The 18962-nt window shown below is 35.7% G+C and overlaps 1 protein-coding gene across 1 annotated transcript in view; it reads left to right on the top strand.

The window, feature by feature from the left end:
• cpne5b (copine Vb) overlaps positions 1–18962 on the top strand; it is a 144067-nt gene that overhangs the window by 46965 nt on the left and 78140 nt on the right. Inside the window, exons 4-6 of the mRNA XM_026242455.1 lie at positions 874–977; positions 2949–2988; positions 3715–3791. Of these exons, the coding sequence (XP_026098240.1) occupies positions 874–977; positions 2949–2988; positions 3715–3791 (221 nt within the window). The remainder of the gene's footprint in view (positions 1–873; positions 978–2948; positions 2989–3714; positions 3792–18962) is intronic.

The following is an 18962-nucleotide window of genomic DNA, read 5'->3' as shown; positions in this document are numbered from 1 at the left end:
TTTTCAAAAATGTATGGAGTTACAGTGAATGGCAAAACTTTGTGACACACATTTTTTTTAACCCTTTAACAGCCTTTCAAAGCCCCCCCCCCCCAAATGCCCAATCCAAAAAAAAAAAAAAAATAAAAAATAAAAAGAGTACACAGAGTAACAGAGTAATCCAAACACTCTACAACAGTCAGTTGTTATCATCAAATATCAGTTCATGAAAACAAACTCTGTTTGCAGGCTGTCTATTCATTTATGTAAACTTTTCTGACACTGAATAATTTATGGTCGACATATATCGCATGAAAAGTCCCCATGCCTGTAGGTGAAACGCAGGCCACTAAACAAACATTGGCTCAGATCAGTTAAATGTCAAAAGGTGGCTTCTATTCGTTTGTAGCACATTTAGCCTTCCAAAGAGGGGAGGGAACCTATCCAGTTATTTAGTATTTTTTAAAGGGGTTTGGAAAGAGGTTAATGGTGGAGTGAGATGCCCCTAGCTGGGCTTCAGAGGAATATAGCACTCTGTTTGGCTGAAGTCCCTCTCTAATTAAGTAGACATAATTGTCACCGATCTTCAGAGCAGTTGCACACCGCTGTAATTAGTACTGCCACTGAGGACTTAAAGTTTCACTAAACCTTTCCAGTCCTCACACAAGAGCACACACATCAGCAAACCAACCCTCCGGCTTTAGACGAGTCTTTGGAGGACAGTAGGAGAGTAAAAGAAAAAGACAGCAAGAGAGTGAAATCAGAGGGCATCTTTTCCAATTCTTGTTTTTCTTTTCTCTCCTCTATTACTCATTGTTACATTTTATTTTCTGACCTTGTTTTCTCTTTCTCTGACCCTGTATCTCCCTCTGCTGTCCATAATCCACTTTCTAGTTTGGAAGAACGGAGGTGATCGACAACACGCTAAATCCGGACTTTGTCAGGAAGTACATCCTGGACTACTTCTTTGAGGAGAAGCAGAACCTGCGCTTTGATTTGTGAGTTCTTTCGTTTGTTCCCCGTCCTGAAGCACCACATTCACACCTCCATTCCATTGGAAAACCCTCCCACCTCCTCCCACTTCCTGTTTCTTCTGTCCCTGAACAGGAATATTCTAATGCATAAAAGGATTCTTAGCATCCGATTTGCCATTTTATTTTGATTTACTTTGACCCTCTTACTAACTTGATCTTAACCTTTGTAAGTGTTCATGCATAATTGTTTTGTGGCCTGCTTAGTTGGTGTCACTTTATAGTAGGTGTCTTTAAATGTATAAAATAATGAATTGTTTGGTACAATGTATCTTTTGTGTTCATGTTTAATTGCTGAACACTTTTTCTGCTCTTGAGGTCGGATGTAGGAGGTTAGGGAGAGGTTTGGTGGTATGGTTAATCACTTACACCCCTTGTCGTTCCAATCCCGTAAAAGCTTCATTCGTCTTCAGAAAATGATTGAATATTTTGGATGAAAACCGGAAGGCTTGTGACTGTACCACTGACTGCCAAGTAAGTTATACTGTCAAAGTTCAGAAAAGTATGAAAGACATCATCAGAATAGTCCATCTGCCATCAGTGTTTCAACTGTAACATTATGAAGCGACTAGAATACTTTTTATACATGAAGAAAACAAAAATAATGACTATATTCAACCATTCTTTTTGGCCACAATGATGTACAAAAAGTATTATCGTCGCTTCATAATGTTACAGTATAACCACTGATGGCTGATGGATTATTCTGACGACATCTTTCATAATTTTCTAGACTTTAATTTACGTTGCAGTTAATGGGACAATCACAAGCCTCACGGTTTTCATCCAAAATATCTTCATTTGTGTTCCGAAGATGAACAAAGCTTTTACAGGTTTGGAACGACATTGGGGAAAGTGATTAATGACAACATTTTCATTTTGGGGTGGAGTAACCCTTTAAAATTGAAACATGTAATTCATGGATTCATGACAATCTTAAGAAACATTTCTTAAGACAAATTTTTAGTTATTAAAGTCTTATTTTTCTTAAGAATGGAAATACAATTCCTGACTGTAAATTGTTAAGACATTCTCAAACATTTCATTTAGATTGTCATAAGAGGAAAATGTCAGGCCTTTGCATTATCTGACTGCATGTGGGTTCCTGCCAAAGAATCACTGATCAACTCGATGAAAAACACCTCAGATGGTGACTTTTACTGTAATATTCACATAATAGTGTATTTTTGTTGTGCCAGTCTTAAGGAGAGTCCAGCAGTGAGAGTTCAGAACTCTATTGAAAAAAAAACTTAATTATAAAATTAAAAACAAGCTCTTAGTTTTTCTTGTTTTTTTGTAAAAAATCCGTTGCATGATCTTTAATTACATTATCAGTCATTTGTGTCATTTCTGAGTACTTGTGTGCATCTCTAGTAACCGTGATGTGTAATGTTTGTAGCTAGTGTCTTATTGCAATGCTTAAAATATTTGAAACAACCCAATAATTTCATTAACTTTGAGGATTAAAGACAAGTTGGAGGTTTTCCTAAATTTAAGACAATGATATTTAAGAACATCATTTTAATGAATTCAGGTATTTGTCTTTACATAATTCTTAAGAATAAAGATAAGGACATTTTTAAGAAGTTTCCTAATGTTTTTGAGAATACAAACTATTCTTACCTTTAATCTTAGGGTAGAAAACAAGAATGTTATGTGAATCCAGCCAGAGATACATTGCTTTAATAGTAAAAGATAACGTTTTTACTTTATGCACTACGTTTGACCCTTATGTTGTTATGCACATTTACTTAAAATACATTTTGTCTGTGTGTGTGTGTGTGTGTGTGTGTGTGTGTGTAAGTGTGTAGTTGAGCACTTGTCTATTAAAGTGCTTGTTTCCTTTTAAAGTTTGTTTTAATGGCTTATCTTTTAATTAGCTACTCAATGTCTTTGAAGACTTTGGATAACAGTGTTTTTTCCCTCTATTTAATTCAGATATGATGTTGACTCTAAAAGTCCTGATCTTTCCAAACACGTAAGTAGTGCTTTAATATGATATGAATGAAAACATTCACATGCTAATCAGTTTCTTAAAAAAAATATCCAAATATAATTTGGAATGCACTCCCCTTTTTGAAGAGAAAGTCATTGAGATTTAAAAATGACATTAGATATTTTCATAAATATTTATTTTAGTTGGGTCCACAGTAGATGGCTGAAGTCACGAAACTGATCTCATGTAATATTATATACACAGTTATTTTTGTAGTAGTTTTTGAAACATATAGGATTAAGGATAAAACTACCTATTGCTATTCAAAAATTAAGTACAGCAATTGAAGCCACTGGCATATTTACATGTGCAGAAGCAGAAAATAAGTAAAACAATATGATAATGTGACAATATATTTGGATATGTTTTATTCACATTCCTCCCCATTCCTGTGATTCTCATCTCATTTCATTTAATGCATGCAAAGCAATAGATCTACTAATCAAACTGTCTTCTCTGGTCTGATCATCCCCTAAATTGTGTGTGTTGTTGTCTGTGTGGCTGGTATTGTATTTGTGTCTTATGTTTTCTGTTACATGCTGTGCTCTGTTGTAAACATGGCCGTGCTCCTTCCAAGAAGCCTCTTGAACTATACGTACGTCTTTGCCTTTCAATTCCCTACTATACGAAGAGGGCAGAGCGTTGGTTTTTGTCGAATTTGATAAGCTCTTACTGCCTCTTCTGCTTGATCCTACCCGCTCCGTCTAGGACTTTCTTGGACAGATGTTCTGCACGCTCGGCGAAATTGTGGGGTCGCCGGCCAGCCGACTAGAGAAACCTCTTGGGTGAGTAGAATTCAAATCAAAGCTGCGTTTTCAAAAGTGTGCTTGTTGGAACTGTACTGGCTTGTTTCCAGGGTCAAATATTAGCAACACCTGCCATTGTGGCCAGAATTACCAAAAAAAAAAAAAATCAATAACGTACTCACTACATGGGTTAGGGTTAGAAAAAGGGTTTGGTTTAGGGTTAGTTGCATGTAATTATATAAAATTTGATGTTAGTGTTAGTGATAATAAATGTATATAATATTAATAAATTAATTAATTAAACAGCAAATAAATAAATGTTTTTATAAATAAATATGAAAAAAAATGTATATAATAAATGTAAAATAATATTTTATACATTATTATAAATATGTAATTTGGATTTTCATTTAGCAAGGATGCAATAAATTGACTTTTAGGTTGTATATATATATATATATATATATATATATATATATATATATATATATATAAAGCAACTTTGGTGAGCACAAGAGACTTCTTTCAAAAACATACAAAAATCTTACTGAGCCCACACATTTAAATTATTTATAACTATATAAGTGTTATTGAGTGTAAATCTTTTCATATATTAAAATTAGTGGTGGGCATAGATTATTTTTTTTAATCTCACTGTAATCTTGGGATTAATCTAGATTAAAATGGCTCATTTGAATTCTTATTTATGGCGAAAACATTGAGTGCAGGCATACTCTCTGAGCGAGCCCAGAGAAAATTCTTACAAGAGCAACGTGTATCTGAAAGCGCGCGCCCAGTTCCCATGCGCGAGCAGAGAGATTCGTGCCTGCGCAATATATTAATGTACCTTCGCGCTACAATAATGCGCTCTCGACATAGGTGAAAGTAATCATAGCTCGTGCAGTATAGACCCAGCTCCCAACCCAACTTTGAGAATAGATTAACGGCGATATTTTTTTTATCGCCCGATAAGAGTCCCACGTTAAACGCAGCACGTTATAGACCCAGCTCCCAACCAAGCTTTGAGAATAGATTAACGGCTATATTTTTTAAAAATCTCCCGATAAGAGTCTCAGGTTAACGCAGCACGTTAACGCTGATAACGGCCCACCACTAATTAAAATACATATTTATGCCAGCAAGCAGATGTCATTGTGATTTGACACTTACATTTGATTTGATTTGTTCTTTCCATTTTAAGCATATATAATGTTAAACTTCTTAATAAGGTTACTGGCAAGTTAACTCTGTTTTATTTACATGCCAACACCAATTCTTTGTCGGATTTGTGCTTGGCTAGTGTTAATTTTACACCCTGCTTGTTTCTGTTGGTTGTTACTGTGTTGGCAGAGGACACATTAGCAAAAGCAGTCATCTGTGGACCATTTTTTTCAAAAGCATTGTAAGTATTTTAGTTTCCCTGTCATTGGCCCTGGTAGAGCAGGTCCATCCAGACGGAGTCTGATCGTGGAGAGCTTTATTTCTGGCTGAGAATCTCTTTAATTAGAGAGGTACCCTGATGTGTGAGATCAACAGATTTCAAGGCTTAGCTAGCGATCCTCATTAGCTATGACCGTAAACTTGTCAGACGATAGTTTCCTTGGTGTAAAAATGTTGAGACATGCATTTTTTCCTTTTCTCCATAAGTTTTTGTTCTGTATTATGTCTTACAAAAGCAAAATCACGTATTTAAAATGTCCCAAGGCAGACACAACTTTTTAATGAGAGCTGGAATTAGATGGAAAAAAATACAATACAGTAACTCATGGGGTTGTTTAGTACTGATGTAATTTGTGAGTTGGGAAAGGCATTTACATGAGCCCTACATTAATGCAAATGACAATATTGTTTGGAAAGTTACCCCCATCTTATTCAAGGCTTTCATACATGAAACACACAATGCATTTATTTCCCCGGACCGCCAGTGGTCTGTGTTCAAAGCTCAAAATATGTGTCCGTGTAGAGAATGTGAACATGTTTTCCATTGATTGACTCAAAGAAACTCTTCTCGAGGGAACAACTGGATTCATAAAGCCCAACAAACACACTAAATTGCCTCCTTCAGGCTTGTGGGCTGTCTAATAAACTGAAAGGGATAACACCGTACGCTTCTGAGGCTGTGTGAAGGATGAGGATATTCACTGTCAGCATGTGTGTTTCTATCACGTCTCAGAGAAATTCAGTTTTGATGTGCTGCTGTTGTCGTGTGCAAGCTGCGTTAAGCCTGTATCCTGCTGTAGGCATCAAAAGAGATGCTGACCACAGGAGGCTTTCGTGACATTGATGAAAAAAATCTACAATCAGTAAACCTGAAAGTTTAATGTCTGCCTAACCTGTGCCGGACATGTCAAGGGTTTAAAGATCTGAGATTCTCAAACATGTACAGAGAGAGATCATATTTATGCCACTTTCCATTCATAGGGGATAATTTGGTGTTCTGTTACTTTTAGTAAAATCAATAGTTCCTTTTACATTGGAGTGGGAAATACTCAAATCTGTTTTTAACTTTAACCTATACTCCATAACCTCCATTTTTTTTTGTTTTGTTACAAAAAACAAGGTAAATACTAATATATACACTCACCTAAAGGATTATTAGGAACACCTGTTCAATTTCTCGTTAATGCAATTATCTAATCAACCAATCACATGGCAGTTGCTTCAATGCATTTAGGGGTGTGGTCCTGGTCAAGACAGTCTCCTGAACTCCAAACTGAATGTCAGAATGGGAAAGAAACGTGATTTAAGCAATTTTGAGCGTGGTATGGTTGTTGGTTGCCAGATGGGCCGGTCTGAGTATTTCACAATCTGCTCAGTTACTGGGATTTTCATGCACAACCATTTCTAGGGTTTACAAAGAATGGTGTGAAAAGGGAAAAACACCCAGTATGCGGCAGTCCTGTGGGTGAAAATGCCTTGTTGATGCTAGAGGTCAGAGGAGAATGGGCCGACTGATTCAAGCTGATAGAAGAGCAACTTTGACTGAAATAACCACTCGTTACAAACCAATATATGCAGCAAAGCATTTGTGAAGCCACAACACGCACAACCTTGAGGCGGATGAGCTACAACAGCAGAAGACCCCATCGGGTACCACTCATCTCCACTACAAATAGGAAAAAGAGGCTACAATGCACAATTTGCTCACCAGAATTGGACAGTTGAAGACTGGAAAAATGTTGCCTTGTCTGATGAGTCTCTGATGATTTCTGTTGAGACATTCAGATGGTAGAGTCAGAATATGGCGTAAGCAGAATGAGAACATGGATCCATCTTGCCTTGTTACCACTGTGCAGGCTGCTGGTGGTGGTGTAATGGCTTGGGGGATGTTTTCTTGGCACACTTTAGGCCCCTTAGTGCCAATTGGGCATTTTCTAAATGCCACGGCCTACCTGAGCATTGTTTCTGACCATGTCCATCCTTTTATGACCACCATGTACCCATCCTCTGATGCCTACTTCCAGCATGATAATGCACCATGTCACAAAGCTCGAATCATTTCAAATTGGTTTCTTGAACATGACAATGAGTTCACTGTACTAAAATGGCCCCCACAGTCACCAGATCTCAACCCAATAGAGGATCTTTGGGATGTGGTGGAACGGGAGCTTCGTGCCCTGGATGTCACAAATCTCCATCAACTGCAAGATGCTATAAATATATATTTACTTTATAATATACTGACTAGCAACATAAACACACATGAAAAGAGAAAACCTCATTATGAATTAAAGTTCCTCACAAGCTGTACAGTGTCATACACATAAATACAAAACACCATCAGGGTAACACACATTGCATGAAATGTCCCATTAGATCTATTAGTTTTATAATATTTAGTTTAGGGTGACAAAGAACATTTTAGGTTAAGCACTTTCTCTTTCTAAAGCTTTGTTGAAAAAGTACAGACTTTTTAAAATCAGACTTTTTAAAAAGTGTTTCTAGCCCTGTTTAATACCCTATGTACCACACATTTTTCAGTGATATATTCTTGAAATATTTGCTAAAAGCTCTTCCCTGCAGTGGGCTGCTGAACATTCAGCAAGTATTGCAATTAGTGTACTTTAACTCTCCTTGCATGAGCTCCATCTGCAGATGGCAGGAAGCTAACTTTAAGTACTAGATGACCCCCCACCATAATGAGGTCTATTACGTTTTGCAGTGGATGTAAATGTCAGTGTATAATTAAATGGAAAGAGCAAAAGTGAAGGTATGTGAGGTGTCTGTGTTTGTTCCCAGCACCATGGACCCAGACAATCCCAGCGCTCTCACCACACATATGGGGGAGAGCTCAAACTCGAGCAATCAACAACTTAATAAGCTCTCATAATGCACATTTATGCAGTGTCTATTACAAGAACCAACCTTCTGTCCACAAGATACTCTCTTTTCTCTCTACCTCTAAGATCATGCTTGAATCAGAGATTTGTACATGTAACTCGACCCACATAATATTGTGACTTGTAGCCAAATGGTTTTTGGTCTTAATGTTTTACTGTATGGTATACGAGCTAATATAGTGTATTATGTTGATAATATGATATTGGTAATAATAACATGTTGCATCAATTTGTTACATGTTACCTGAAGTTGTTATTATTGTCATTATATAGAATGTTACAGTTTTGCTTTACAAATATATAAAATATGGATTTATACAGTAAATATAGTATTTTTCTAATATATTCAAATACTCCAAATTAAAGGGATAGTTTACCCAAAAATGAAAATTCTATTATTAACTGCTCAACCTTCATGTCGTTCTAAACCTGCAAGATCTTCAGTCATCTTCAGAAAACAAATTAAGATATTTTTGATGAAATCCGGACAGCTTTCTGACCCTGGTAAGCAACACAACTGTAATGTTCCCAGACCCAGAAACATAGTGAGGACATCAGTAAAACAGTCCTCGTGACATCAGTGGTTCAACCCTAATTTTACAAAGCTACAAGAATACTTGTAAACAAAACAAAAATAGCGACTTTATTCAACAATTCTTCTCCAAATCGCATCTTCCACCATTATTTGACATCGTATTGATTAGAAGAAACATTTCAAGCAAGATTCAAACACACGCATACCAAACATGAATATGAACCCTTAAGCTATTCAATAGTTATTAAAAAGGCATGCACAAAAAGTGATTAGAACATAATGGAAAAGCAGTTTCTCTGTCATTCTATGGACATAAGGACATGTTCTGTGAAGACATGAAGTGAAGTCTGGTTCTTGTCCTCTAGGTAGGGGGAAATCAATCCAAAGCGTTTGTGATCGTAATTGCTATCATGGATTTACATGTGAAATACTGTGCATCTCTTTGACCATCAATCTTTATTACTTGCCTCAAAATTGACAGTCTCCTTCCTGAGTTGTTATGATCAATGTGTTCTTCTGTGTTAATGTTGAAAGCTATGAAAGAGTTGGTTAATTAGGCTTGCTTCAAACTGGCTAGTACCAGAAACTGATTTAAGAATGCCCTGTTGTTTCATCCTGGGCCCCTTTGTGGAATTTGGCTCCTCATGTTTCAACCATGTTCTTGATCGTATCTTATCTTGTCTGATTTGGTCTGGTACCCTAAAGTAATAATATGAATATATTATCATATAAACGTATTTTTCTGCGGTGATGGCTCGTCGGTCGCAGCGGGCTCTGGCTCTTCATCTTCGGTGGGCTCAGGCTTTGGCTCCACACTGCGGGGTGATGGTGAGTTGTGCTCTGTGTTGGGCTGCGTTCTGGATTGGGGCCTGATGCTCTCGAAACACTGGATGATTGCCTCTCTCCAATTCAGTCCAGTGGTGTCTGGGAGGTCAATGGGGTGATGGTCATTTGCCCCAATCCAGAACAGTGAGTTCAGTGCAGCATCGTTAAACGCCATAAAAACGTGGTGGTGAGGGGATCTACTGGGAAGAAACAAAAATTATTAAATTAAATTAAATTCTTTGTCGTTCAAGTAATTTGTTATGAGCTGTGTCGGAGGGATGATGCGGAGATGTGCATCAAAGAACAATCTTTAATGTAATCATAACACAGGGGAAGTACACACAAGGAACAGAACTGACACACAAACTTGACGTATGTGTGACCCGACAAAGCCAGACAGCACAGACTTGGAGTTAAATGTATGGGGATACAAGGACAATTAAGAAGACATATTTGAACTAAATTACATGATTATCAAGAGAACTTCGGTCACACAGAGCCCATGGGGAGGAAAACACACAGACAGTCCAGAAGTGTGGAAATATTATATTATATTATATTATGAAAACAATGAAATACACAAAATAAATAATAAATAAATACATTTCACAAACTCAGACAAGTAAATAAAAATACAATAACAAAAATAAAAATAATAATAAATAAGTAAAATAAATGCTTTTTCCATGTGTCAAAAGGTTGGAGACTTGTGGGTTTTCAGAACGGTTCACTCGAATTTTGTCAATGTTTCAAGTGGACCAGGAGCCTTCTGAAGCAAACCCAGAAGATCATTACGGAGGTGTGAAGACTTAAAATGTGCGTTAAGAGTGCCAATCGACCATTTGCACATAATTTGGAAAGGTAACATTTCTGGCATTTTTCCAACCAAAAACCGTCTCTCGTGCCTCTTCTAGCCTTGGATTCGTTCTCATTTCTTGTGGCCATTCATGGCTGTTTGGGCAACATAATACTTTTCAAAACCACCTCAGTGCTGTTCTCCAAACAAGCAAACAAAAAGCTTTTATCTGCAATTCTTCCACCATTTCCACCCCCTTTCTCTTCTGCTTTTAATTGTTTTGCCTTTAATCTTCAGGAAATTGGACCTCACATTAATTATGAGTCGCAGGTCAGGTTTTGATGATGAAAGAGGGACGTGAGAGAAAAAAGCAGAAGAAAACGCTGAGCATATTCAGTGCCAAAAAAGGCTACAGATCAAATGTGTGTGCTTGAATGGCAGATGAATAATGAGCTAGAAGGTAATAAGCAATAAGAAAGAGCCAGTTCTGAACAAGTACAGAGACAAAGTCTCAGGAGACCTCATGAGAGGGTTGTATTTGGAGATAAAATTTGAATTTCATCTGTTTTAAGGAGAAAGCTTTCCACTGGCTTTTCTGTTTATCCATATTTATCCTATGCTCCAGGTAGATTCAGCCAAATGAACAGCAAAATGTATTTGGATTGACATTTTTAGAAAAAACCTGGCCCTCGAGAGTCATGTGTTAAAGAAGTATCTCCGCTATCGAGAAGCCAAAGTGTTTTGATGTACATGATGCATTCTAATGTGAGAAAGATCAAAGCCTTGCGTGGTAAAGAGAGATTGAGACATATATAGCCAGTTAGATTAAGAACTAAAGTGCTGTCTCCCATCTTCACATGAAATGCTATTATCCGAGAGCCAGACCAGACTTTCGTCCCTCCCCTCTATTCTTGAAAGGCAATGTAAATGATTTGTTCGCTGTTTGGCATATTAAGAGACTGTTTAGGAGCCAGGAGAATTTAAGAGAGATTTTAAACACTGCTGTTGAAAAGTTTGTGGTCTGTAATTTCAAAATAAATGCTGTTCTTTTGAACTGAAGAAAAAAAATCAGTTTTCAACACTGATAATAATCAGAAATGTTTATTGAGCAGCAGATCAGCATGTTAGAATGATTTCTGAAGGATCGTGTGACACTGAAGACAGGAATAATGTTTGCGCGCAAAACAAGTGGGTAGCAATATGCTAATGATTCATATTGACGTCAACATGGAACGGCTTGGGATTCTTTTAAAAATGTTTCGTTTCAATGATTCAGAGTCGACCCTTTCTTTTGGAGAGACAATAACTTTATACATGGTTAACTTTCAGATTTTAAACTTTGCAGGATGTTTTCATTCACTTGTGTTACTGCATGAAAGGTAATTAAAAAAAAAATCCATAATAGGGGCACTTCAGTATGTGTGCACTTCAAACGTAAGGTCTTACGGGTTTGGAATGACATGAAGATGAGTTATTAATGACAGAATTTTCTTTTTTGGGTGAAATATACCTTTAATGCTCAGCTTCACCATAGACTAAAAGTTATTGACTACATGATCCACCCTAACTTCCTGTATTAACAGGAAATACAGCAACACAGGAAAGAAAGCTGTACCATGAAAGCCTTTTCATGACCGAAACCCAATCCGTCTCAATTTGCAGCTTATGAAATTGATCAGTCGTAAAATGTTTCACTGCTATAACTTATAAATAAATAAACAGCACAAGAACTCCCTTTTCATTATAAGCAGAACTTTATTTATGAACCAGATGTCGTCTAACATAATCAAGATAGTTTTGTAGCCATTATGTGGCTGATGATGACCTGTAATTATGCATAAATACACAACGACAGTAATTGAAATTCAAAGACAGTAGTGCAGGCTAAGTAATACGAAGCAGATAAATAAGAGCAATTAACATCTCTTGACCTGAAGTTTTCTTAGTTCAAGCTTCAACCTATTACACACACCAAGTTTAAATCAGTGCACTGTTTTGGATTTTTGTTTCTCATTGGAATATCAAATTAGATTAACAGCGCTGAATACAAAGCGAGCTGGATTATTGCTGAGTGCCCATCTTCTTTTTGTTGAATATAATTCCTAATGTCCTGCTTGTCTCAGAAATGTGAAAATTCCCTTCACACCTTTTCCCTGCCATATGAATACAACTCATTGACAATGCAAGCTTTTGCCCTAATATCACTTAAATATGAGAAAGCGGATCTTTGGTCAAATGCCATACTGCATCCTAATTACAAGAATGAAAAAATTATACTGTACCCTAAAACAAAATTCAAAAGTATTTTTCAAAATGCTTTTAAACATGTTGTGTTGACTGGATTGTAGACTTGCATTGTAAGTGCACTAATTTACATGTATTTTCAATCCCTTTTTTATGTGAGTTACAGAAACATAAAATGGGACGGATTGCATCTTTAAAAGGTCCATTATATTTGAAATATTTTTGTTTTACAGTGCCATATGGACAATTTCTATACCAAAGAGTTTATGACCATGCTTCCTTATGATATCAAACATTAATGCCTTGTTTTTTGTAAAATCCCAGCCCATCATAAAGCAGTATTGCTAGACTATTTTAGCAGCCATTTCTAAAACATATTTCTCAATAGTGAACTGAACCAAAACAATCCAGGCTCTCCTGTGTGAGATTTCAGGGATGGAAATAAGTCAAGACCTTTATCTGAAATTAGCCGACTGAATTGGGTTTCATGAGGCCGTGGTAATATCCGTATGAGACTCCTTCATTTCAGCTCTGCATTTTCCAGGCTGCTTAAATGAAAGCTGGAGGAACTGAAGACTTTGATGAATTTTGTCTGGTTCGTGTGTCAGCATCAAGCCCATATCTTCCTTTGTGCAAAACCTGCACTTTTATTGATTGTCTTTTAGAAGCATGCTTCTCCAAACAAGCTATTTATTTGCTCCAGATCATGCCAGATGATGAATTCTGCATGCGTAATAGGTAATATTTTAGATTTGTCATGTCTCAGAGAATCACACCAACTTTGAGACTTCCACAGGAGAAATCACACAGCTCATCTCGCTGTCACAGATGCTTCACCTCGTCACTGGAATGGCAACCAGCTATTTTCGAACCTCACCTAAATAGTGGCAGGTCCTTTGAGGTTTGTTATTGTGTATCTCCAGTATGCAGATGTGTATAAAAGCAACTGCATAAGAAGTTCCCCTCGCTGCCTTTCCAAACAGCCCTTTAAAGCCTATTGCTTAGGTTTGATAAGGAGAGTATTTTTATCTACAGGAAACAAAAATGGCATTTTGTTTGCTCCTCATTTATTTTGCTCCTGATCTTTACTCTGGGAGTTCTATGATGGGATGTAATTACCCACTCTCAACTCAATAGTTTAAATGTGGAAAGAAATTAAAGCTGCATTTATGTATTTGCATATTTATGTGCCAATCTAAATAAATACACACACACACACACACACACACAGTATACATAACCTGTAAGACAACCGTGCTTTACTCAAATGATCAACGTTATTTCATTTCATTAGACAGCAGGGAGATTAAGGGAATAGCGAAAAATGGATAAATAATCTGCAGTGAATGGGTGCTGTCAGAATGAGAGTCCAAACAGCTGATAAAAACATCACAAGTAGAAATTCACATGACTCTAGTCCATTAATTAACGCCTTGAGAAGTGAAAAACTGTGTTTGTAAATACATTAAGACATTTTTAAGTGGCTAAAATATTTTGTCTGAATCATGAGAGAAATATGCACATATCAACCACTTTATACAGTCCAAATTAGTATTAAACAAATATATTTGTGGATTTTGATGTTGGAGGACAACAAAGGATGTAATTTTTAACTGGAGGATAGATTATGGACTTATGTTACTTTAAAGGGATATTTTACCCAAAAGTTTAAACTCTTTAATCCATTCATTTACTGTCTCATGTTGTTCCAAACCTGTTTGAGTTTCTTTCTCCTGTTGAACATAAAAGACGATATTATTGGTAACCAAATAGCTGCCGGTAGCCATTTTCTTCCATAGTAAAACTTCCATGTTTGTTTTTCTTTTTCATTCTATAGAAATCAGTGGCTACCAGCAAATGTTTGTTTTCCAGTGTTTGATTTTCTTTTGAAAGTTAACACGAACTAAGCATGAGCAATACTTCTACAGCATTTATAAATCGTCGTTAATGTTAATTTTAACATTTACCCATGCATTAATATCAAAAGTGATGCTTGTTACGATTAGTTAATGCACTGTGAATGAACAAACTAACAATGAATAACTGCACTTTCATTAACTAACATTAACAAAGATTAATAAATACTGTAATGAATGTATTGTTAATCGTTCGTTCATGTTCGTTAATATATTAACTGATGGAACATTTTTGTAAAGTGTTCACAAAATCTCTTAAGCTATGAAAGAGCAATAATATTATCTTCTGGTGGAAACACAGCTACAAAACTGACATGTTGAGTTCTCTCAGTGCTTTCATCCGTTGTTTAATGTGACATTTATTTTTCCATATAAAAGCCTTCGAACTTTGTAGGAGAGACATAAACAACAGCAGAAGTGGCGGGGGGTTCCTGCACACCTGCAGAAGTGATGATGCCCCCCTATAGATAGTGGACGTCCCTCCTGCTGGCCTTTGGCTGTAAACAGCTGAGACAGTGGTCATGTGACCTGATCGCACGTGTCTTGATGAAGAAATCACATACTCTTCTGTCTCCGCTCTTCCTGTGTTCCCATCAGCACTTGCAGCAGTGCTCAGGGAGCGAGTGCTGAGCTATTCTCTGTAGTGGGCTTCTTGATTGTCCTACTGTAAAGGTATGATGACAGGCCAGATGTGCCCGAGACATCACCGCAATGTCCTCTTGCTGCAAAGTACAAAAGAAGAAGAATGATCTGTAATTAATTAATTATATATGTAATTACTTCTTTGGGGCTCTTTTTCTTCATTTAACACATGTTTGTCTTGCTGTTTTCCTCTTCTAAGTACAATTGTGATGAATGGTTGCTTATTGTCCAATTCATGAGTGTGGTAAGGAGGTCCACTGAGTTTGTTTGTGCTTGGAAGAAAATGTTGTCTGCTGAGAAGCTGAACGCTGTCATTTAATCCACTGGATGCTGTTGTTTTTTTTTGTTTTTTTTTTGGATTGATGCAGCTGTTGCCTCTTAAATTGCAGTGCTGATGAATTGTTGAGCAATGAAAGCAGTGAGTAAGATTTTCTGATGGTTACTAATGCTTCCATATGACCTGCCATGTTAAAACAGGGCATCTTCAAGAAACATGCAGAAATGGGGATCCTGAAGGGAAAAAACAAAAATGCATAAATCTCTCAAGAGAGACCTACTGTCAGCTTCAAGGTTGTTTAGTGATGGTATTTGCATTTGTAGAAGCTACTTGGTTAAAGGTGTGATACTATTAGATGACCATTTTAATTTGTCAATAATTTTGATATTTTTTGATAGTTTCTAGGGTATAAAGGGTGGTATGTACAGTTGTACCACCCTGACATTTGGGATATTATGCCCTACAAAAAAATTAAATAAAAAATACAAATAAAATAAAATAAATATTTTAAATATTCAAATGATATAACAGATGTAATAGAGTGATTAAAAGCTTTTGTTAATACATAACACTCTTGTATAAATTATAATAATAATAATAAATTAAGTAATGTCTTGAATTTCTTTTTTTTTGTATATATTTATTTTTTTCCTGTTGATGGATGATTCAAGGAATATCCTGTTTAATTATATACAGTAGTATACTAATATTGGGGCAGTAAAAACATGTTTACACCCAAATTACAATGTCTGTTATGGCTTTAGCAAGCCATACAAATGTTATTACAGCAACTAAAAGTCCAATGCCCATAAGGACCCTTTTCTTATTTATGTTTAGACACATTTACAAATGAGGAATAGTTTCAACTTTAGATTGGTTACTTCAGAAACACAAATAATTATTAATAAATAATTTATAAAGATGTATAAATAGGGTGAATTCGGGTTATCTGTGATACATTTTGCTATTAAGATGATTGCCCATGAAGTAGGCCTACTAAAGATTGGTAAACATTTATAAACTATTTATAAATTTACAATTGATGAATAGTTTACACTTTAGATTGTGTGCTGCAAAAACATGAACGAATATTTAACAAATGATTAAAGATGTGAAAATATTAAAGGTCTATACAACAAACAGAGACCACATATATGATTTAAAGACATTAATTCTGAGTTAATAATTTGTTAACATGTATAGTTGCTTAAAATGACTAATTAAGCTTTTTTTCACAACAATTGTAATTATATATATATAAAAAAAAGAATATTAGGTAATATATGAATGAAAACGAATGACATTTGTTAGCATTCAAAAGTACATTAACAAATAAACTCATTGTGATAATTGAATAACTTCTGTTAAAGTCATTTGTAGATTAAAAAAAAAATGCTTCATCGTATGAATGGAAATTTTTATGACATTTGTAAATGTTAACTAATGATATGTTAAGCATTGTATAACATTTGTTTGTAACAAGCAGTCAACTAAAGGCAAGTTTAAGAACCTATGTGCATCTTTTATTTACAACAAAGACACAAACAAAATACAAACAGACTTGACTTGACTTAGTGTACACAGACTTGACATGAACAGACTTGACTTGGCATGAACAGACTTGAACAGAGTTGACATGAACAGACTTGAACATACTTGAACAGACTTGACTTGTCATGAATAGACTTGGCTTGGCATGAACAGACTTGACTTGGGATGAACAGACTTGAACAGACTTGGGTTGGCATGAACAGACTTGTACAGACTTGACATGAACATTCTTGAACATACTTGAACAGACTTGACATGAACAGTCTTGAACATGCTTGAACAGACTTGACTTGAACAGACTTGACATGAACAGACTTTAACAGAAGACTTGACTTGGCATGAACAGACTTGAACAGACTTGACTTGGCATGAACAAACTTGGCTTGGCATGAACAGACTTGACTTGGGATGAAAAGACTTGAACATGCTTGACATGAACAGACCTGTACAGACTTGACATGAACAGACCTGTACAGACTTGACATGAACAGACTTGAACATACTTGATCAGACTTGTACAGACTTGACATGAACAGACTTGAACATACTTGAACAGACTTGACTTGGCATGAACAGACTTGAACATACTTGAACAGACTTGACTTGGCATGAACAGACTTGAACAGATTTGAACAGACTTGACTTGGCATGAACATACTTGGCTTGGCATGAACAGACTTGAAAATGCTTGACATGAACAGACTTGTACAGACTTGACATGAACAGACTTGAACATACTTGAACAGACTTGTACAGACTTGACATGAACAGACTTGAACATACTTGAACAGGCTTGACTTGGCATGAACAGACTTGAACAGACTTGGCATCAACAGACTTGTACAGACTTGACTTGGCATTAACAGACTTGAACATGCTTGACATGAACAGACTTGTATAGACTTGGGTTGGCATGAACAGACTTGAACAGACTTGGCATCAACAGACTTGTACAGACTTGACTTGGCATTAACAGACTTGAACATGCTTGACATGAACAGACTTGTATAGACTTGACATGAACAGACTTGAACAGACTTGACATGAACTGACTTGAACATACTTGACTTGGCATGAACAGACTTGAACAGACTTGACTTGGCATGAACAGACCAAGGTTATAAATGTTAACGAAAATGAACAAAAAAAAAACGAAAACTTGGTGGGAAAAAATTTTGCTAACTGAAATAAAAATAAAAAAAGGACATAAAAAAATGATAACTAACTAAAACTCTAATGTGTGTTTGGCAAAACTAACTAAAATGAAATAAAATGATATGTTAAATGTCCTTAGTTTTCGTCTTTGTCAATGTCTTTCATATAGCAAATAACATTCAGACAATGGTAACATGGGATCTATTTATATCAAGCAATACAGGTCACATGTAAAGAACCAAATAATGAGAGACAGTACACATATTTAAGACAACCAATGAGAGCATGACACATGAACCAAAGAACCAAGAGCATGGGGGTAAGGGAATCACATGACCTAGACAGAAACCATGACAAGTCAAAAAATATCATAATAAAAGACAATAAAACAATGAACAAGTAACAAAACCTTAAAAACCCATGTTACATTGTTAATATACACACACATGTGTATATATATATATATATATATATATATATTATTTATTTATTTATTTTTTTAATGAAACTTTTAATCATTGTAAACCATATGTCAAAATCATATGATCAAAATATTTTTTTTTTTTAAATTGCATGACCACATGAATTGAAAGTTTAATGATATTTCTAAGCATTTTAATTTACATGAACTAATTATCTAGTTAATCATTGGGTAATGTTTAAAAAAGTACAATAGTAAACATTACATTACCTCATATTTCTAGCCATGTGATTATATATTAACTAATGTTAACGATTTATTCATAAAAGATTAACATTTAATAATTTGTTAATGATTTATTAATAAAAGTTATTATAACGTGTTACTATGATTTTTCCTTTTCTCTATAATTGACACTCTTTTTTTTTGTCACTGACCCATGCATCAGTTTAAATCATATTGTTTTGTTGACATTTTTTCTCTAAATGTAAAATTTTCTGAGGAAAAG

Source organism: Carassius auratus, unplaced genomic scaffold (genome assembly GCF_003368295.1).
Source record: "Carassius auratus strain Wakin unplaced genomic scaffold, ASM336829v1 scaf_tig00001591, whole genome shotgun sequence".
Lineage (NCBI taxonomy): Eukaryota > Metazoa > Chordata > Actinopteri > Cypriniformes > Cyprinidae > Carassius > Carassius auratus.
Note: the sequence above shows the minus strand (reverse complement) of the source record. Positions and strands in the feature narration are given on the sequence as shown.